Source organism: Amblyraja radiata, chromosome 25 (assembly GCF_010909765.2).
Source record: "Amblyraja radiata isolate CabotCenter1 chromosome 25, sAmbRad1.1.pri, whole genome shotgun sequence".
Lineage (NCBI taxonomy): Eukaryota > Metazoa > Chordata > Chondrichthyes > Rajiformes > Rajidae > Amblyraja > Amblyraja radiata.
The window spans coordinates 37,399,137-37,422,497 of NC_045980.1; the positions used below are offsets into that span (position 1 = coordinate 37,399,137).

Consider the following 23,361-nt stretch of genomic DNA (forward strand, 5'->3'; position numbering starts at 1 on the left):
TGTTGAAGAGTAATTTTAGTTCCAGACATGTCCCAGTTAAGACAATTTCACAAGTACAATCTCTAAACATGGATTTGGGTAAAAGAGAGATTTTCTTTTAATTTGAGTTTTTGCCAGATTTTCCCTGCTATGGATAGACACAAAATGCTGCAGTAACTCAGCGGGACAGGCAGCATCTCTAGAGAGAAGGAATGGGTAACGTTTTGGGTTGAGACCCTTCTTCAGACCCGAAAAATCACCCACAGATTATAATTGGTCTGTGGCCTTTTCACTATTTTCCAGGAGCATGTAATAGCTTAACACTTCTCCACAAGTAAGAATATATACTTGTCAAAAAAAATCTGTTTGCCAACTGAGTGGAGCCTCAGAAATTCATTATTCATTATTGCCTCCTTGACATTTGGAATGCTATGATCTTTCTTTAGGCTACAGGTTGACAATTCATTGTATGCAAAATTCTGGGAATGCTTAAGACCTTATTTACATGGAGTCTCCTCTGTTTATGGAAGTTGCTGGGAGGCCAACTTTTGGTTTATTTTGTATTTGTAGTGTTCTTGGCTACTTGTAAGAGTTTATTCTTGTCCATTCAATCTCTTGGGAGAAATGGTTAATCTTCAGTAACGTTTGGTTCTGACTTTTGAAGTAGACCGTATGATCACGCGGGCAATTATGTAAATAAATGCTGGGATGAATCTATTATCAATTCACTGAATATAAAGTTGTTGCAGTAAATTTTGACAAGCATGTTGGTCTGATAGTCAGAAATGTCCTATAACATTTCATATTAAAAAGATACATTCTGTGTCCTATATCTGCTAATGATGTGAGCTAGTGTTTCTTAATCAGCACCTGGAGTTTATTGCATACTTTGTGTACGCAATAAATGAGCAATAAGAGATTTCAGTTTATTTAGAGTTTTACATTTAACCTCTGCAAATAAGTAATCAAGCCAATGCTAAAAATTACATTGAGGAAGCTTAAAGAACTGTGCATCAAGATTGCAGGATCATTAGAGGTTACATACATAAAATTCTGGAGTAACTCAGCAGATCATCACCTATTCCTTTTCTCCAGAGATGCTGCCTGACCTGCTGAGTTACTCCAGTATTATGTGTCTATCTTCAGTGTAAACCAGCATCTGCAGTTCCTTCCTACAGGTTCCAAAGTACTTGGTTCCAAAGTTGCCAAGACTAGGAATTAAATATTTCTGACTTTTTTAGAAAAGATAAGCAAAATAGAATAGAAATGAGGTAGCCCAGATTTTATGAATAAAATGAAGGCAGTGGAAAGGATGAATCGGGTTATAAGCGACAATATTAATTTGCGATGAATAGTTGCAACATCTGTACACTTGAAAAGCCATTTAAACATGCTGTGAGAAAGGTTTAAGCTAAGCAAAGAAAGTGTTTAATGTATCCCTCAAAGTTAGATTAAACTACTTTATTCAATACCAAGTTGAAGTGCACAGTTGCTTGGTCCATTGGTAGTTCCAATGCCGTTAACAACATAATAATGTGGTTATTCCACGTTATTTTTGCTGAGTTACTCCAGCATTTGGTGTCTATCTTCGGTATAAACCAGCAACTGCAGTTCCTTCCTACACAGTGAGTGGCGCATGGTTGAATTTTCATGTTTAGTGTTCTGCTGATAACTGTGGGATTCTTGGAATTATTTGTAGGTAATGAGATAACTCTCAACATTTTACCACATGTAAATTGGAAAACAGATTTTTGAAATGATAAAGAAGTTAGTGTACGAGAACCAAACATGTGTTGCAGCATCTGACCTGATAGTATAGTTTTGTAATTTGAAGCATTTATATGCAGCCTTCTGAATATTTATCTCAATGATAAGAATGTCTATTAGACTCTGTATACATATTAATGAAATATTAAGCTACATTTATCAACAATTTTTGATGTTTTTGTGATCAATCAACTTCTAATTTAATCAAATGATAACTAAAAAGGATCAAACCCACGTTAAAAATTAAATGTATTATTAATGTAATATGCACTAGATATTTACCAAACACTGCCACATTGCAGGAAAATGACATAATGACATTGATAATCATGGCCATCAAAATATAGTTTATCAATGCTATTGGCTGTGTATATTGTAATTATTTCCCTGTTGCTGCTATGACCACCTATCTGCTGAAGGCCTGACCGACAAATTTAGTTGATAAGTGATATATTTTTAAACTATAATCTTTGTTGCAATTAAACTGAATTTAAAATAGAAGAATGTCAAAATTAAAATTCTAAAAATGTGAAAATCTAGGTGTACATTGTTTGGAGGTGCCAGTACACTACAAAAAAACACAGACAGTCGTTATTGCTATTGTAGGCCAAACTATCTGCAGCCATTAGTAAATATTGAATCCAGTGGTATTAATGTCTCATGATGAAGTAGTTGATTTTGACATCTAAATTGATGCTGCAGGATTGCAATTAAAGATTGTTGGTGCATGTAATCCCACCCAACTAAATATAATGTTTAAGAAAACTAATTTACACTTTTTAATAACAAACAAGAAAAATAGTTAAATTTTTTTTTGTATTACTGCAGAAGGAACTTGCACTGAGACCACAAGAACGAAATGAAAAATGGGAAAAACAAGTAGGGAAGAAACCACGGCAGGTGGAGAATGGCATGTTGGCTGAGCCAAGTGAAAATGGACATGAAAATGGAAATGGTACCTTGGAGCGAGGTCAAGATCAGGGAAGAGATCGAACCAAGAGAAAAGTTCCATTGAAGAACTCGGCACAGGTCTGTGACGTGTTCCCTTTTAATTTATATGCATGTAGTAGTTGCATTCCTGTTATATCAAAGTTTGCACAGGATGCAGGATTTGCATTAATGAATTTCATACCTTCACCTGCACCCTTTGAACATGATTTCTATATGGTCAGTCCAATTGTATTGAAGGACCAACTTTCACAATAACTTGATTGATTTATCTTTGCTGGGCATTGATCCATTCTGAAATTGTGACCATTAAAACTGATGTCAGGGGTGAGAAGTGAACATTTGAAATTTTCCAAGACAAACCAATCTTCTATTGGACTCGTTAATGGCCTGCTTTTATATTCATCCGTGCATGGCACAACTTGCTTAACTTTGTAACTTGCAGTCTGGGACCATTTTATGGTGCATTTTGTACATAGGAGCATTGTGCATATTTCTTGTTCAAGGTGTGATGCAATAGATGAACTATAACAAATCAGGGGAAACACAATTATACAATTACCATATTAGTATTTGATCTATTTGAATTCCAGTGCAGTTGTTATCACCATGTATTTGTAATGTTTGATTTGGATTTTGTACTTTCCCTTACGACAGATTATGTACACCAATCTGAAATTCTGGTAGCCACATGCTGCAAGTATCTCTGTGTTAATTTGAGGCAGCACATTGCAAAAAAATCAATGGAAAGCCTCGCAGGCAGTGTAATATACAAGCTGGCTTAAAAATGATCACCATTATCTCTATCAACACATTCTTGTGAGCCTCGGAAGTTAGATTAGATATTCAGATACATATTCAGAAAGTGTACCATGATAGGATTCTGGATTTGAATTGAGCATAGTAAATAATTGATGATCGTATGAAGGTTGACATGTTAAATGTAGTGGTAGTTTAATCAAGGACAAGATTTCATTCATTTCTGAAAGATTCATTCAGAATATTATGGTACATTGCAGTAAATTGTTTTCATTGAATTGGGGGCATTAAACCATCAAGGTATTTTCTTCCCTTTGTCAAAGGGGAAAAACAACTAACTTTATTACAATGAAAAAACAAACTACTGGAAGAACTCGGCAAGTCAAGTAGCATCTGCATTGCAAAATGGGTAGTCGAGGTGTCTGTTGGAGGTCCTTTGAAGAAGGGTCTCCATTTGAAACGTCAAATCCACAGATTCACTGAGCTCTTCCAACAATTTTTTTTCCTCAAGAGTCCAACATCTGCCGTTGCTTGTATTTCACCTTTGTTACAGCATGCTTAATTTTAGATGAATGGAGAAAAACGAATTCATGTCCAAATATCCGGTTTTACTTTTTCTTTAAACCGCATTAGAGATTATCTATATAATTTGATGGCATCAACATTAACTAAATGGTTTAGTGTGTGAATTAGAAAAATATATGCACAAACAAAGCATGGGGATGGATAACAATTGCATTAGAAACTCAGTATGGATTGAAGTCCATTTTTGTTCATTTTTAATCAATTGCATTCAATCAGTTTAGAGTTTATATTCATTACAATGAGGAACCAACAGATCAACCATGTTTTATACACATTAATATAATTTGCTCTGATTTCAGATCCACTTGCTTAGGCATTGTAATGCTCTGGGGTGCGCAGGACTGAATTTATTTGATAAAGTCATTTCTGTTTTTTGATGCATTGTGTTTCAACAAAAATTGAAAAGTGGTTACATTTGTACTGCAACTATCATTAGGTCATAAATTCATCAGGTCATATGGAATAGGAGTAGAATTAGGCCATTCAAGCCTACTCTGCTATTCAATCGTGGCTGATCTATCTCTCCCTCCTAACTCTATTCTCCCAATAACCTCTGACACCTGTGCGAATCAAGAATCTATCTATCTCTGCTTTAAAAATATCCACTGACTTGGCCTCCACAGCCTTCTTATGAAAAGTCTTCCACAGATTCACCACACTCTGATTATGGAAATTTCTCTTCATCTCCTTCCTGAAAGAACGTCCTTTAATTCTGCGGCTATGGCCTCTAGTCCTAGACTCTCCCACTAGTGGAAACATCCTCTCCACATCCACTCTATCCAAGTCTTTCACAATTCTGTATGTTTCAATGAGGTCCCCTCTCATTCTTCTAAACTTCAGCGAGTACAGGCCCAGTGCCGACAAACGCTCATCAGTTAACCGACTCATTCCTGGGATCATTCTTGTAAATGTCCACTGGACTCTCCTGAACCAGCACATCCTTCCTCAGATATGGTGCCCAAAATTGCTCAGCGAGGTGGACAGCGAGGAAGGAGGGTTGGTTTAAACTGCACGGATTTTAATGCAAGGGGCCTGACAGGTAAGGCAGATGAGCTTAGGGCATAGATAGGTACGAGCGACTGGGACGTTGCAGCCATGACTGAAACCTGGTTAAGGGAGGGGCAGGACTGGCAGTTCAATGTTCTGTGGTACAGGAACTTTAGGAGAGATGGGGGTGAGGGAAAAAGAGGAGGGGAGGGGGGGGGGGGTTGCATTGTTGGTTAAGGAGGATATCACAGCAGAGATCAGAGGTGATATTACAGACGGTTTGTCCAGTGAGGCTATATGAGTGGAGCTGAGGAACAAAAAAGGGATGATCACCTTGTTGGGGGTGTACTACAGACCCCCGAATAGTCAACGGGAATTAGAAGAACAAATGTGTCAGGAGATTGTAGACAGCTGCAGGTCAAATAAGGTTGTTGTAGTAGGGGATTTTAACTTTCCCAATATAGACTGGGAAAATCATAGTGTGATGGGTTTAAATGGGGTGCAATTCCTCAAGTGTTCAGGAGAGTTCAGTATGTAGAGGCCCCCACATGTGAGAGGGCAATGCTGGATCTGGTATTGGGAAATTGGGAAGGGCAAGTTAAGGGCCTGTGATGTCCCACTTACGCGACTTTTCATCAAACTGTCTGCGACCTTCAAGCCGGGGGGCACTCGCCTAAAAAAGCGCGAGCTGGATCGACTGTCAGCGCCACACACACACACGCGCGCGAACACACACACACAGACACACAGACACACAGACACAGACACAGACACAGACACAGACACAGACACAGACACAGACACACACACACACACACACACACACACACACACACACACACACACACCTCAGATTCTCACACCACCGGCTCCACGATGTTAGGCCCAACGACACCGGAGACCCGACAGGGAAAAAGTCGGGTCCCCATACAGGGAACAGATTAAACGGTTTCCCACCCCCCCCCCCCCCCCCCCCCCCCCCTCCCACATATACACAGCTAAAAAATAATAAAAATTAAAGCCAAAAACATACATCTAACGGGACAAAAATTTAAAAAAGACAGACGGACTGCAGTTGAGCCACTGCCGTTAGGCGCCCTCACACTCTAGACTCAAATTCACACACTACACACACACACACACACACACACACACACACACACACACACACACACACACACACACACACACCTCAACTTCTCTCACGCACACGCACCTCAAATTCACGCACACGCACCTCAAATTCACACTCACTCACTCGCACACTCACACACCCCTCAAATTCACACGGTGCAAAGCCAAGGTCATACCCGCAATGAGCAGGCTGGCAGTGTACGGTAAGCCCTTTAAAAGAGCGGGGAGGGGGAGCTGAGAAGGGGGGAGAAGGAGTAAATGCCCGGTCAGCAAAGGAGATTACCTAGACTGCCTACAACGACATGGCGACCCCACTACCACTGCACTACGAGTTCAAAAGTATCGATTTTTTCCATGCCGACCAATTTTTCAGCTTGTTTGAAAATTTTTCCACAACAAAACTGGCAGCGAGTAGTAACCACTGTGTGGGAAATCCAAGATATCCTGGCATTGGGAGGGAGAGGAGCCTGAGGTCGTGGTTCATATAGGTACCAATGACATGGGTAGAAAAAGGGAAGAGGTCCTGAAAGGAGAATTTAGGGAGTTAGGAAGAGAGTTAAGGAGAAGGACCGCAAAAGTAACAATCTCAGGATTACTGCCTGTGCCACGCAACAGTGAGAGTAGGAATGGAGTGAGGTGGAGGATAAATGTGTGGCTGAGGGACTGGTGCAGAGGGCAGGGATTAAAGTTTCTGGATCATTGGGGCCTCTTTTGGGGAAGGTGTGACCAGTACAAAAAGGACGGGTTGCACTTGAACCCGAGGGGGACAAATATCCTGGCGGGGAGTTTTGCAAAGGCTACTGGGGAGACTTTAAACTAGAACGGTTTGGGGGAGGGACTCAAATAGAGAAAGCTAGTAGACAGTGTGTGAGGCAGGAGGCAGAGAAGGGAAGCACTCAGACCCAACATGTAGGGGAGAAAGAAGAAAAAGATAATAAACAGACTAAGAGGTGGTGGGTTTCTTAAATGTGCATATTTTAATGCTAGGAGCATTGTAAGAAAGGTGGATTAGCTTAGAGCCTGGATTGACACTTGGAAGTATGATGTTGTGGCGATCAGTGAAACATGGTTGCAGGATGGCTGCGATTGGAAACTAAATATTCCAGGATTTTGTTGCTTCAGGTGTGATAGAATTGGAGGGGCAAGAGGTGGAGGTGTTGCATTGCTTGTCAGGGAAGATATTACAGCAGTGCTTTGGCAAGATAGATTAGAGGGCTCGTCTAGGGAGGCTATTTGGGAGGAACTGAGAAATGGGAAAGGTGTAGCAACACTTATAGGGGTGTATTATAGACCGCCTAATGGGGAGCGAGAATTGGAAAAGCAAATATGTAAGGAGATAGCAGATATTAGTAGTAAGCACAAGGTAGTAATTGTGGGAATTTCAATTTTCCACACATAGACTGGGAAATACATTCTGTAAAAGGGGTGGATGGTTTGGAATTTGTAAAATGTGTGCAGGATAGTTTTTTGCTGCAATACATAGAGGTACCTACTAGAGAAGGGGCAGTGCTGGATCTCCTGATAGGAAATGAGACGGGTCAGGTGGCGGAGGTATGTGTTGAGGAGCACTTCGGGTCCAGTGATCACAATACCATTAGTTTCAATATAATTATGGAGAACTGGACCAAGGGTTGAGATTTTTGATTGGAGAAAGGCTAACTTTGAGGAGATGCGAAAGGATTTAAAAGGAGTGAATTGGGACATTTTGTTTTATGGGAAAGATGTAGAAGAGAAATGGAGGACATTTAAAGGTGAAATTTTAAGAGTACAGAATCTTTATGTCCCTGTTCGGTTGAAAGGAAAGAGTAATAATTGGAAAGAGCCATGGTTTTCAAGGGAAATTGGACACTTGGTTTGGAAAAAGAGAGAGATCTACAATAATTATAGGCAGCATGGAGTAAATGAGGTGCTTGAGTATAAAGAATGTAAAAAGAATCTTAAGAAAGAAATTAGAAAAGCTAAAAGATATGAGGTTGCTTTGGCAAGTAAGGTGAAAGTAAATCCAAAGGGTTTCTACAGCTATATTAATAGCAAAAGGATAACGAGGGATAAAATTGGTCCATTAGAGAGTCATAGTGGACAGCTATCTGCAGAGCCAAAAGAGATGGGGGAGATATTGAACAATTTATTTTCTTCGGTATTCACCAAGGAGAAGGATATTGAATTATGTGAGGTAAGGGAAACAAGTAGAGTAGCTATGGAAACTATGAGGATCAAAGAAGAGGAAGTACGGACACTTTTGAAAAATGTAAAAGTGGATAAGTCTCCAGGTCCTGACAGGATATTCCCTAGAACATTGAGGGAAGTTAGTGTAGAAATAGCAGGGGCTATGACAGAAATATTGTCATTAGAAACGGGAATGGTGCCGGAGGATTGGCGTATTGCACATGTTGTTCCATTGTTTAAAAAGTGTTCTAAGAGTAAACCTAGCAATTATAGACCTGTTAGTTTGATGTCAGTGGTTGGCAAATTAATGGAAAGAATACTTAGAGATAATATATATAATCATCTGGATAAACAGGATCTGATTAGGAACAGTCAACGGATTTGTGCCTGGAAGGTCATGTTTGACTAATCTTCTTGAATTTTTTGAAGAGGTTACTAGGGAAATTGATGAGAGTAAAGCGGTGGATGTTGTTTATATGGACTTCAGTAAGGCCTTTGACAAGGTTCCACATGGAAGGTTGGTTAAGAAGGTTCAATTGTTGGGTATTAATAGTGGAGTAGCAAGATGGATTCAACAGTGGCTGAATGGGAGATACCAGAGAGTAATGGTGGATAACTGTTTGTCAGGTTGGAGGCTGGTGACTAGTGGGGTGCATTGAGTATAGAAGTTGGGATGTAATGTTAAAATTGTGCAAGGCATTGGTGAGGCCAATTCTGGAGTATGGTGTACAATATTGGTCGCCAAATTATAGTAAAGACGTCAACAAAATAGAGAGAGTACAGAGGAGATTTACTAGAATGTTGGCTGGGTTTCAGCACCTAAGTTACAGAGAAAGGTTGAACAAGATAGGTCTTTATTCTTTGGAGCGCAGAAGGTTAAGGGGGGACTTGATAGAGGTCTTTAAAAATATGAGAGGGATAGACAGAGTTGACATGGATAAGCTTTTTCCATTGAGAGTAGGGAAGATTCAAACAAGAGGACATGATTTGAGAATTAAGGAACAAAAGTTTAGGGGTAACATGAGGGGGAACTTCTTTCCTCACAGAGTGGTAGCTGTGTGGAATGAGCTTCCAGTGTAAGTGGTGGAGGCAGGTTCGATTTTTATCATTTAAAAATAAATTGGATAGGTATATGGACGGGAAAGAAATGGAGGGTTATGGTCTTGAGTGCAGGTAGATGGGACTAGGTGAGAGGAAGTGTTCGGCACGGACTAGAAGGGCTGAGATGGCCTGTTTCCGTGCTGTAATTGTTATATGTTATATGATAGTCAGCATGGTTTTGTACGTGGGAGGTCGTGTCTCACACATCTGATTGATTTTTTTTAACGACGTGACCAAAAAAGTCGATGAGGGCAGAGCTGTAGATGTTGTGTACATGGACTTCAGTAAGGCATTCGACAAGGTTCAGCATGGTAGGCTGCTCTGGAAGGTTAGATCGCATAGGATCCAATGAGAGATAGCTGAATGGATAGCAAATTGGCTCCATCGAAGGAAGCAGAGGGTGATGGTGGAAGGTTGCTTCTTGGACCAAAATGCATGACTCTACACTTTGCTTCACTATATTCCATCTGCCACTTCTCTGCCCACTCTCCCAACCTGTCCATGTACTTCTGCAGAGTCCCTGCTTTCTCTACACTACCTGCCCTTCCACCTATTTTCATATAATCCACAAACTTGGCCACAAAGCCTTCAATCCCCTCGTCCAAATCATTAACATACAAGGTGAAATGTACCGACCCCTGTGGAACTCCAATAGTCACTGGCAGCCAACTAAAAGCCCCCTTTATTGCCACTCTTTGACTTCTGCCAACCTGCTATCCATGCTTGTATCTTCCCATTGATACCGTGAGCTCTCATCTTCTGAAGCGGCCTAACATGTGACTCTCCTTTATCTGTCCTGCTATTTACTCCTTCAAAGAATTCCAGAAACTCTGTCAAGCAAGACCTCCACTTCACAAAGCCTTGCTGACTTTGGCCTATTTTCTTGTCATTATTTAAATTTTAGGATTAAATCCAATGCAATGATGTTCTTAGTTAATAAAAACATTTTATATGAAAAAGTCAAGCTCAAAAATTTGTGGAAGCCAGAGAGAAGCTATAAGGAAGGGAGGTTTTTGAAGTGGACGCTATGTGAGGTGATTTTTTTTTTTTTTTTAAATGCTGAAAATACACAGCATGTCAAGCATCATTTGTGGGGAGAAGAACAGATAATCCTTCAGGTTGAGGCTCTTTCATCAGAATAAATGGTTGACTTTTAAGGAGAGAAATGTTTAATAAAATTTGAATTATTAAAAAAAAAACAGGTATCAAGGGCCTGGGCTATAGGGAACATTTGAGTAGTCTAGGACTATTCCTTGGGGTGCAGGAGGATGAGAGGTGATCTTATAGAAGTGTACAAAATCATGAGAGGAATAGATCGGGTAGATGCTCAGATTCTCTTGCCCAGAGTAGGGGAATCGAGAACCAGAGGACATAGGGTTCAGGCGAGGGGAGAAAATATTTTATAGGAATTTCCAGGGTAACCTTTTCACACATAGGGTAGTGGATGTATAGAACAAGCAGCGAGAGGAGGTAGTTGAGGCAGGTACTATCACAACATTTAAGAACATTTGGACGGATAGGACAAGTTTAGAGGGATATGGGCCAAACGCAGGCAGGTGGGACTAGTGCAGATGGGACACGTAGCTCGGCGTGGGCAAGTTGGACTGAAGGGCCCGTTTCCACACTGTATGACACTGTCTCTATGACTCAAACCAAGATTAGAATGGATAATATATAAAATGTGCATTCAGATATGAAAGTTTATCTTTTATTTGACTTCCTTTTACTCACATTCATCAGATTACCTGAAGGTACTGTATTAATTACATGCAAACAACTAGCCCCCTTGTGCCTTACGCACGACTATCCTGTGCTTATTAAGCTAGTGGATAAGTAGTAACAACCAAGCTGTCCCACGTTTTGTCAACGGGTTTGAAGATAAGATAAATTAATTTTCTCCCTCATTTTATATCACATTAATGTTGCAACTAATCTACATATCTGAACTACAGTAATAAATATGCTCTCTACGTCTAAGCAGCACGATTAAAATATTATATATCAACGTTAATGTCAGATTCGAAACAAATTGGTGCAGTGAGCAATTTTCACAGACTAGGCAACAGTTTACGGGTCAACTCTTAAAATGGCATTTGGGTTTTTTACTATTAATTTGGTGCTATTGGGCAAAGATTGGTTAAAATTGCTCTTTACCTATGACTTAACGGATTCAGTTATAGGTTTCCTCATAACGATCATCTTGGTGAGAATTCCAGCACCAGAGGCAATTTGTGCTTTTTTTTTGTTGCATCAATGAAATTCTAACGGCCGCATGGCCTCTGTGCTGTAGCATGACAGTATATTATGTGTGTACACTTTATAGTGGATCTGGAAAACCAAGAACATAGTTTAAATGCATGTAATTGACTTCCTGTATTTAAACAGATTAACCTAAATTTCAGTATGTGTAGGAAAGAACTGCAGATGCTGGTTTAAATCGAAGGTAGACACAAAATGCTGGAGTAACTCAGCGGGACACGAAAGGATATTTACATAGCATTGAACCTAATTTAGATGTATATTTCTGTGATGATCTGCTCTGACAAGGAAGTTATTTTTTTGCTCACTGATTCCAACTTAATATGGTTAGAGATGAAGGAGAAAGTTGCGGATACACAATACCTTCCCAATAGGCACTGAGTTTAGGGAATTTGTAGAAGAAATTCCTATTTCTTTTCTCCACTGAGACCATTTGTATGTATTAGAATCAAATATAGCAGAAATTCTATTCAAAGTCTTCTGGTTTGCTAGAATATTGTTCTCTAAAGAAATAGAATGCAGCAAGGAGGTAACATGTAATGGGGATTTAAATCATTTAGCCCAGTGTTCTTAAGAATTTCTATCCACCAATGTTTCACTAAACTTGAGTGGTAAATGGTAGTGTCTATGCATCTGTGGAGTAATGGAATGGTTCTAACCTTTGTGCCTCTGCTGTTGGAAGCTTCCCTGTTTCTGACTGCTATTCTTTAAATGTTGTTATAAGTACTCGTCTGTGAACATCATTTAAGAATATACTCTACTTCATGACCTTTTGATAGCTAGCAGCATGTATTGTCAAGCTTCACCTTGTAGTGATTCATCTTGATATTAAGAGTTATCTTTGTCTGTAGAAATCAAAGAGAAAATATTGCCGAAAGAAAAAGAAAATTGGCCATAATTTTGGCAGAGGCTGATATTTCAACATTTATATTTTGACTTCTATTCTCTCACCAGACCTTTGCTGTTCCTTGGCCCCAAGCTAACTAAAGTCATTAAGTGAATAATAATTGATTTGATTCCTCATTTACTTGTAATAATATAATGATAATCAGATAGTAGCTGGAATGAATATTTGAGCACTGGCGCTTTACACTCGATTTGTGTCAATTACCTGCATTAACACCAAAAGGGAAAGGAAATCTCATTTAAAAAAAAATAAAGTTTCAGTCAGAATGTCACTTATGATACTACCAGAGAGCATTTTAATCAGTTTTCTCACATTGTTTCAGAAACCAATTATTTACAAATCCAATAGAAATTCAATTTACTTATCCTGCCAGTGAATAGAAAAAAAAAGTAGGAGCAATAGGATAATCCACCCTTTGAGCATGCTACACCTTTCAATACAATCATGGCTAATTTTTAATCTCAATTGGTTTGCTGTACCTTTCCTTTTGACACCTTGTTTCAAGAAATCTATCTATTTCTTTCATACATTCAGCATATGGTCTCTGCAGCCTTCTGTGGTCAGAATTGCTCCCTCTGAAGTGTTTCTCCTCGCCTCATCCAAAATATCATGAGACTGATCTCTGGAGCCAGGTCACCAGTCCCTCCCCTTCCTGCAGTCAGAGGAAACTGGGATGTTGACTTTCAGAACTTTATGTATTTCAGTAAGTGATCTTTCTCCTGGAGTCTGGTGATTACCAGAATAGTTGATCTATCTCTCCTCATACCTCATCCCATGAATCTGTTGTATTTCTTTATGACAACTCTTTTTTTGGGTAAGATGACCAAAACCTTGCAAACTCTGCAGTTCTTGTTTCACCAAAACCTTGTATGATTGTAATAAAACGTGGTTGCTCGAGAACTCGAACCTCTTGCAATGTTCTATGAGCTGCTTTCAATGGATGCTGCATCTGCATGTTTGCTTTCAATGACTGGTGTCTAAGATGCTTGGTAAATCAACGTTTCACTATCTATTACAATTTAATGATAGCTATGTCTTTTTATTTTCCCCACTCAAGTGGGCCCAAGTACTGATCCCCAAGAAACATCTACGACCTTGAAAAAGACCTATTTCTTTTTACTGTTTTCTTTCTGTCAACTGATTTTCATACACTGCCTTTATATTAGTCCCAATCGAAAGTGCTTTAATAGTGCACTCTCTCTCTCTCACACAAGACTTTATCCAAGCCCTTTGAAAATCACTTGATCTCCCTTACCTGTGTTTATCAAACACTAATTTATTTTCATGAATTCACTTTGATTTTGGTTAATAGACAATAGGTGCAGGATTAGGCCATTCGGCCCTTCGAGCCAGCACCGCCGTTCAATGTGATCATGGCTAATCATCCACAATCAGTACCCTGTACCTGCCTTCTCTCCATATCCCTTAACTCCGCTATCCTTAAGAGCTCTATCCAACTCTCTTGAAAGCATCCAGAGAACCAGTCTCCACTGCCCTCTGAGGCAGAGAATTCCACACACTCACAACTCTCTGTGTGAAAAGGTTTTTCCTCATCTCCGTTCTAAATGGCTTACCACTTGTTCTTAAACTATGACCCCTGGTTCTGGACTCCCCCAATATTGGGAACATATTTCCTGCCTCTAGTGTGTCCAAACCCTTAATAATCTTATATGTTTCAATAAAATGCCCTCTCATCCTTCTAAATTCCAGAGTATACAAGCCCAGCCGCTCCAATCTATCAACATATGACAGTCCCGCCATCCCGGGAATTAACATCGTGAACCTACGCTGCACTCCCTCAATAGCAAGAATGTCCTTCCTCATGTTTGGATACCAAAACTGCACACAATACTCCAGGTGTGGTCTCACTGCAGCCCTGTACAACTGCAAGAGGACCTCTTTGTTCCTATACTCAACTCCTCGTGTTATGAAGTCCAACATGCCATTCGCTTTCTTCATTGCCTGCTGTACCTGCATGCCTACTTTCAGTGACTGATGAACTAGGACCCCCGATCCCGTTGTACTTCCCTTTTTCCCAATTTGACACCATTTAGATAATAATCTGCCTTCCTGTTATTGCCACCAAAGTGGATAACCTCACATTTATCCCCATTAAACTGCATCTGCCATGCATCTGCCCACTCACCTACCCTGTCCAAGTCACCCTGCATCCTCATAGCATCCTCCTCACAGTTCACACTGCTACTCAGCTTTGTGTCATCTGCAAATTTGCTAATGTTACTTTTAATCCCTTCATCTAAATCATTAATATATATTGTAAATAGCTGCGGTCCCAGCACTGAGCCTTGCGGTACCCCACTAGTCACTGCCTGCCATTCTGAAAGGGACCCGTTAAGTCCTACCCTTTGTTTCCTGTCTGCCAACCAATTATCTATCCATGTCAGCACCCCACCCCCAATACCATGTGCTCTAATTTTGCCCACTAATCTCCTATGTGGGACCTTATCAAATGCTTTCTGAAAGTCCAGATACACCATATCCACTGGCTCTCCTGGTAACATTCCCCCAAAATTCCAGAAGATTAGTCAATCATGATTTCTCCTTTGTAAATCCATGCTGCCTTGGACCGATCCTGTTACTGCTATCCAAATGTGCCGCTATTTCATCTTTTATTATTGACTCCAGCATCTTCCCCACCACCAATGTCAGGCTAACTGGTCTATAATTCCCTGTTTTCTCTCTGCCGCCCTTCTTAAAGAGTGGGATAACATTAGCTACCCTCCAATCCACAGGAACTGATCCTGAATCTATAGAACATTGGAAAATGATCACCAATGCATCCACGATTTCCAGAGCCACTTCCTTAAGTACCCTGGGATGCAGACCATCTGGCCCTGCCTTCAGTCCCATGCAGACCATCTTATCAGCCTTCAGTCCCAGCAGTCTACCCAACACCATTTCCTGCGTAATGTGAATCTCCTTCAGTTCCTCTGCCACTCTAGATCCTCTGGCCACTAGTTGCATGGATGTTTTTTTAAACTATTGTAATTGATAGTGGCGCCATCGAGTGTGGCAGCCTCACCTGCAGCTGTTCGTCCTTTCATCCTTTTTTATTTTTAGTCTGTCAAAAAGTTTTGTTTTGGAGGTCTTTAAGTCTTTTTATGTGGGGGATGGGGGGGAAGGGGAAAACTTTTTCACAGTCTCTACCTGATCGAGGATGCGTCTTTCCTCCAAGCCGCATCTTCGCCCTCTCCTCGCGACCTGGATTGGCGCGGCCTTTCCTGCCGGAGACCGGCCAGAGCTTCAGCTTCAGCAGCGGCGCAGCAGAAGTACCATCGCGGAGCGGGCGATGCCTTACTATGGTCGCCATGTTGGAAGCTCCGGAGTGCTGGGTCTGCTGACTTTAACATCATGGAGCTGTGGTCTGTGGAGCTTCCAGCCGCGGGCAGCGCTGACTTTAACATCGCAGAGCCCTGGGATCTTTCGCCGAGGTCGCCAGTCTTGGAGCTCCGCCCAGCTCGGCCTGTGGACTTCGGGAGCCGCGGTCTCCATTAGGAAGCGGCTGATTGGGAACTCCAAGCTGCTGAGAGTGTTCTTCCGACGGCGGAGTACCATCATCCTGCGAGAGGGCCTGAAACATCGGGCCGCCTTTGCGGCGACTGCGGAGGCCTCAATAGGCCCCGACCACGGGTGAACAAGAGGAAGAGGACTGAACTTTGTTGCCTTCCCTCACAGTGGGAAACGTTGATTCCGCTGTGGGGGATGTTTTATGTTTAATGTCAAATTCTATAGTGTTGTGTTGATCTTATTTGTGTGCTGCATGGTAACTCAAATTTCACTGCACCAATTGGTGTATGTGACAATAAATGTTCTTTGTTCTTTGCCCTTTGATTCAAGCATGCTCCCTGCTACTCTTGTTGGGCTAACTTGTAGGTCTGTTTTCTCTCTCCCTCGTTTTTAAAATTCATTTGTCATCTATCAAATTGTAGTAATAATACCAGAATCAATAGATTGGTGTGGATGGAGATACAAAAGACTGCAGATGCTGGAATCATGAACAAGACACAGTGTTGGAGTACTCTGGGATAGGTGTCATCTGTGGAGGGAATGGACAGCAGAAGCTTTGGGTCGATGAAGATGAGTGAAGGCTTCCGACCAGATATGCCCCTTATCCATTCCCTCCCCAGGTGCTGCCTGACCAACGGAGTTCCTCCAGTGCTTTATTTTCTCAAGATTCCATAATATGCAGACTCTTGTGCTTTTTGACTTGGAGTAGGTGCAAATTATCCTTGGCAGTGGGGGATCAAATGAAAATAATTCAATGCTTTGTGCGCCCCCCCCCACTCCTCTACCGCCTCCCGCCCACTCCCTTCCTTCTTACCCGCCTCCCCTTCCCGCCTGCCCCCTCTCCCGCCCCCCCACCCCCCCTCCCCCCGTCACCCTCCCTCTCCTCCCCTCGTCTTTTCTTCCTTTTTTGCCTGCCACCCCAATTTTGCTTCCCCTTCCCCCCTCCTGGTATTGATTTTGCCATAAAATTGCTTATTCAGTCTTATTTAAATGACTTTGCTTTTCTTCTGTGGTTTGACTTCATGTGAACCTCATTATGATGCTACTCTGTAATATACTTCACACCAATAATTAGATGTAGATCTAGTATGTAATTTTCCTGCCCACAAGATCAATATTTCACACATGAAAACCAAACTGGGCTGAAATAAGGCTCTGTTTTCCCAAATTGGAAACTTGACCTAGTGTCCTACTGCCATTTGTTGTTTTGATCATATGTGATGACCACTGGATCTGAATAAGTCTAAGAGAGATCAGTAATCCATTTTAATTGTCATTCCCTTCCTTTTTAATTCATGATGTTGGGGAGGGACTGTTCAATGAAATTACAAACTTATTTCCAAAGCAGATGTAGTGAGGGATGCTGCAAATTGAAGACTTTCAATCATCTTTGATGACTCACCCTGGAGATTATGGGAGTTATTTTCACTGCTGCATGCATACATTAGTTGTAAATTTATTACATTTTTCTGGCAGGTCTACAGATTAACTTCTGAATGAAATGCATCAATGAATGCAATATATTTACATAATCATTGCATTTGACCTTGCAGCAGGCCACCGACTGTAACAGTGCTTGTCTTGATTAGAGATGTGTTTCTGTCATGATTTCCTAAGCACTTGGCAACCACAGACTGTTTTCCGTCATGTAAGCTGCGGAACAGCATTTACTCAGAATACTTTGTTAAATATAGGGAGGAATGAACTGGGATTTGAGATATATTAAGCATTGAATAAACGGGGAAAATCTCATCCTACATTCTGACGTTTTTCTTTAAGTCACGGAAATTTAAGTTCCGTTTCAGCATCTGTACTCTTTTGTGTCTAAAATAAACTTAAGATGTTTTGTAGCAATGAAATACTATGGTCAAATCAAAACTATTTCCATTTTCCCCCACTCACCCATCCCAAAGGTACAAAGTAACACCCAAAAGCTTTATTTAAATTAGTCTTGCTGCTGACTGTTGTCAAGATGTTCAGTCATTACCAAATACAATACCTTATTTACCTCAGATTTACAATCATACACATCTAACATATAAGCAAACTCCCATGATTTGCTTAGCTACACAATAGCAAGTGCGCTTAAAAGGTAACCTCTTGGTTGGACAGCACTTCCTGCACACCATCTAAATCCAAGTTCTTAACTTCTTTCGAAGTAAAGTGGATGAAATTTAGAAAATGTTTATTACCAGAAGTTATTACCAAAACTTAAGTTTACATTCCCACAAAATCCTGTGTATTCTGGGTTTATTCCTGCCAGCATGAAGACAGCAAATGTGACCCATGATTTAAGTAAGGAGGGAGATAGAAAATAAGAACTACTGACCTGTTAACCAAATAACAGGAGTTGGAAACATTTTGAATTTGAGATGTAGGATGAAAAACAGAACACCCAGAAAACAATTATAGAACTGAGCAGAGTTAAAACAGGATTAATAAAGGAAAATTGTGTTTGAGTAATCTTTGGAGTTCTTTGGGGATGTGACTCGTCGATGAGATTAGGGGGAACCAGTGGATAATGGTGTACAAGATAAGTGCGCATGCAATCAGAAAATACTTGCTGGACTTGAGAAATGTTTAATGGACAGTAAGCTCAGAGTGGGAGTGAACAGATCTTTCTAGGTTGGCAGGCTGCGACAAATGATGTTTGCATGTAGTATTAGTCTCGGTAAAAAATATCTCGTCACATGTGCAATAGAGATACCAAAGAATAATCTGATTTGTTCCTGAGATAGTAGGAGATAGTCACAGGAAGAGAGAGTGTGTTAACTAATCCATTAATCACTGTAGGATAGAATAATGAGAAGTAATCTCAGACAAAATTCTTGGGCTCCAAAGTGTGGATATTTCCCCTTGCTGAGGAATCTAGAACAAGGGTTTGCAGCCTCAGAGATCTGAGGTTAAGAGTTGTCTTTGTTCAGACAGTGGTAAATTCTCATTCCAAGAGAATTGTGGAGTACTTGAGTGTTCCAGTCATATCACACTGACCAGACTTCCATCTCACAGACCAGACGTCCCACCAGTGATTCCATCTACACTTCATGCGGCCTCAGACAAGTATCTTGCATAATCAAAGACTTTCCCACCCCGATCATTCCCTCTTTGCCACTCCCATCTGGCAGAAGGCACGGAAGCATGAATGCATGCACCACCAGACTTGGGAACAGCTTCTTTCTCGAGCTAGGATTTTGCCATAAATGCCATGTGCCTTTTCATGCCTTATTTTATGATTTCAGGAATATAACGCCTTTTTCACGAATGAGTGCCTAAATCAGCCTTTTTTTTGCCATGTTAACGTGAAACCCGGCTGTAAGTGGGTGTTAAGTGATGATTGGAGAATGGTGCTTGGGAAAGGGTCCTGTCTTTGCAGACTGGAGTCATGCTTTAAGTAGGTGTGAAGTGGTGATTGGGGAGGAGTAGGTAGGGGAGGGTGGGGAAGGGTCCAGTCTTATCAAACTGGTCAGGCTGTGAGTAGTTGTGGTGTTGTTTGGGGAGGGGGGAGGGTGGAGGTGTGTGGAGGTACCAGGGTTAAGTTTCTGTTAACCCTGCAGTAGAACACATTCAGGTCGTTGGTCAGCTGACGATTGTCCAAGGGGGTTTTCCTCTTGTAGCTTGTGATTTCTTGCAAGCCCTTCCACACTGAAGAAGAGTCATTTGCTGAGAACTTGCTCCTCAACTTCTCAGAGTACCTTTCCTTGGCAGCTCTGATTCCTCTTCTCAGCTTGTACTTAGCCTGCCTGCAGAGGTCTGCATCCCCGGTCCTGTAGGACCTACCCCTGCAAGCGTCAAAATGACTAAAGTCAAGTCAACGCCTTGTTAAAAATTGAACGATTTGGTGAACGTGTACGGGAGTGAAACATTCTCTACAGACAACTGTGTGCTGTTTTGCAAAGTATGTGAGAAAGCAGTGAATCATGAGAAGAAATATTTCGTCTCCCAGCATGTACATACAGCTAAACACAAGTCGGCGGCAGAGAAACTGAAGGTAGGAAATACGCAAGCTTGTCTCCTCACAACATTTACCGCTGGCTCCAGTAGCAAACCTGAGTTTGAGTGATCTGTGCAAAGCATTCATTGATGCTGGAATTCCACTGTGGAAATTGGAAAACAAATCTCTCAGAGGTTTTTTTAGAGAAATACACAAAGGAACATATACCAAGCGAGTCATTACGAAAAAATTATGTTGACAGCAACTTCAACATCGTTGTGCAGAAAATTAGGGATGAAGTTGCACGCAACAAAATATGGATCTCAATAGACGAGACAACCGATGCTGTGGGGAGATATGTTGCCAATGTGGTCATCGATACACTGGACCACATGGTCAACCATCAAAGGAGTCTTTATTGACATCGGAAGTATTGGAGAAGTCAAACAGCTCAACTATTGCTCAGTTGTTTACATCTTCACTTGCTGTACTTTGGCCAGAAGATATAAAACACGAGAATGTTCTTCTGTTTGTGACTGATGCAGCTCCGTTCATGAAAAAAGCTGCTCGTGCTCTTAAATTTTTATTCCCCAAAATGGTTAGTTTAACACCAGATAATTTGAAAAGAATGCTAGTAATTATGTGCAACCAGGCAACTTTGGTCAATTAATGTAGTATACATTTATATTTATCATTTTTGTGGTGGAAATAAATGCCTTTTTATGCCTTTTTGGGCCAATAAATGCATTTTCGTGCCTTTTTTGTAATTTTATTATGCCTTTTTGCCTGCCTATTTCAGAGATTTTTAGCACCTAAACATCCTGGCTCTAGTTATCAGGTTTCTGAATGGTCCTTCCATAAGCTAGAGAACTGTCCGATTCACCTCTACTCATATCCTAATAATTTTTATGTTTTGCTTAGTTTCTGATCTCTGCCACATCTGCTTTCAAGATGAGGCCTTCTATTTTAGGACATCTTAAATTACTTCATTTTGCAGAAAACATGGCTTCTACCCTACTATGGTTGAAGGAACTCTCTTATATTTCATCTATTTCCCAGACTTCAGCTCTCATACATCTTCTGCCAAATAGAACCAGGAGAGCTCCCTTGGTTCTCACCTTCCCACTGCCTCTGTGACTCCCTGGTTCACCCATTATTTGCCACCCACCCCTCCTTTCCCCTAACACATTCAACTGCAACCACAGGACATGCAACACTTGTCCCTACAGCCTCTCTGTCACCTTCATCCAGGGACCAAAACATCCCTACCAGATGAGGCAAAGACACAGGTCCTCACACCCTTTTGTTTTAATGCTCCCCCTCTAGCTCTCATCACCCAGTATTGTCTACCCCCCCTTCCCGAAACAAAGCCTGGTTCCATCCACATTTCCCGCAAGATCTCTTAACCCCACACTTTTCCCCACAGGATCTCTTAACCTCTCCTCCATTTGGATCCAGTTGCTCATCCGCCCTTTCTTGTATGGTTCTACTTATCACAGTTCAGTGCCTACTTTTATCACCCTCCAGCCGCTGCCTCAACTTCTTCTTTCTCTTCCCTACCTGGCTCCTTCTGCCTTTATTTTCCACCTTTCAGCCCTCTCAACTCCACCCAGTTCGATCTAATTATCTTCCTTCACGCCACCTAGGCCCACCTCTTACCTGTGGAACTGCAGATGCTGGTTTGCAAAAAAATGGCACAAAGGGCTGGAGAAACACAGCGGATCTGGTAGCATCTCTGGAGAACATGAAAAGCTGATGATTTAGGGGCCAGGGCCCTTCTTCAGATTATAATGGGGGGGGGGGGGGAAACAAAGCTGGAAGAGAGGAGAGGCAAGACAAAGTCTGGCAAGTAATAGATTGATATAGGTGAGGGGGGGGGGGGGGGAGGGGGGGTTGGGGGTGTTGATAGGCAATGGTGGACAAAGCCAGAGATGAAAATACAGAAGATGTAAGGCAAAAGGATAGAAGAGTTGAGAATTTGGGCAGCATAGTGGTACAGCGGTAGAATTACTGCTGCCTTACAGCACCAAAGACCCGAGTTTGATCCTGACTACGAGGTGCTGTCTGTACTGAGTATGTACATTCCCCCTGTGACCGTGTGGGTTTTCTCCGGGTGCTCTGTTTACCTCCCACACTCCAAAGACATACAGATCTGTACCTGGAGAATTCAATGCCCAACTTGGCTCGCACCTATTTCTCCCCTCCCACTCCCCTTCCACCTTCCATTTTTTCCTCTATTCGCAATTCACAACTCTTCTATCTGAATTCATCCTTTTATTGATGCTGCCTGACCCACTGAGTTTCTCCAGTGATTTTTTCTTAGCTGCATATGTTTGTTGTTTATTGAATTATTTGATCACCTTGCAGTGGAAATAGCTTATCTCCTTTTTAGTATGTTGCTGTAATATTTGAAAGCTTGTTTACAAAGATGATATGATGCTACTGAACACATATTTGTGAATGACGGTCTTTTGTCCAATCACAGATTATTTGAGTTGAGTTGGAGCTTATTGATGATGACTGGCTTTGTACTTGTGTCTCCATCTGAAGCTACAAACTGAAGGATTAGTAAGACTAGCAATATAAATGGAAAATACTGGAAACATACAGCAGGTCAATCTGCACTAATGAAAAGAGAAGTAGTTAACGTTTCAATCATCTGAAATGTCTTTAATGTTAACTCTTTCTATTTCATGCTGCACCCTGTTGAGCATTTCCAGCATTTTCTGTTTTTATTTCACATTTCCAGCATCTGTACTTGTTTCAATTTTTATTTAACACTAACAAGCCTAATGTTGACTAAAAGCTACTTTCAACTTCTGATTATTAATGTTAAGGATTTCTAAACTGTTATATAGGCCAGTCTATGACGAAGGGATTGAAGGCTTTGTGGCCAAGTTTGAGGATGATATGAAAATAGGGGGAAGGGCAGGTAGTGTAGAGAAATCGGAAATTGAGGGGTTTGTGCATATGGAGCTGATTCATAACACCTCTTGGTGACAAAATTAATTTGATGCTGGTGAATGAGAAAATGTAATTTCATACTGATGTTCAGGATGAGGAGGTAGGCATGAAAGATGGTGAACGGTACAAGAAGAAGAAAATTCTACCTGCTTTCTATATCAATTCACAAAAATATGTCGTCATCACCACTCTACCTAGTTTCAACTTCTGATTATTAATGGTAAGGGTTTGTTAACTGTTATATGGGCCAGTCAATGACTCAACATTTCCTTCGCTCCATAGATGCTGCTGCACCCGTTGAGTTTCTCCAGCATTTTTGTGTACCTTCGATTTTCCAGCATCTGCA

The 23,361-nt window shown here is 41.1% G+C and overlaps 1 protein-coding gene across 9 annotated transcripts in view; it reads left to right on the top strand.

The window, feature by feature from the left end:
• Window positions 1-23,361, top strand: part of fbrsl1 (fibrosin like 1) — a 541,590-nt gene that overhangs the window by 130,505 nt on the left and 387,724 nt on the right. For all 9 annotated transcript variants that reach the window (XM_033043936.1, XM_033043932.1, XM_033043931.1 and 6 more), the window contains one exon: window positions 2,575-2,775. In XM_033043936.1, coding sequence (XP_032899827.1) covers window positions 2,575-2,775 — 201 coding nt within the window. The remainder of the gene's footprint in view (window positions 1-2,574; window positions 2,776-23,361) is intronic.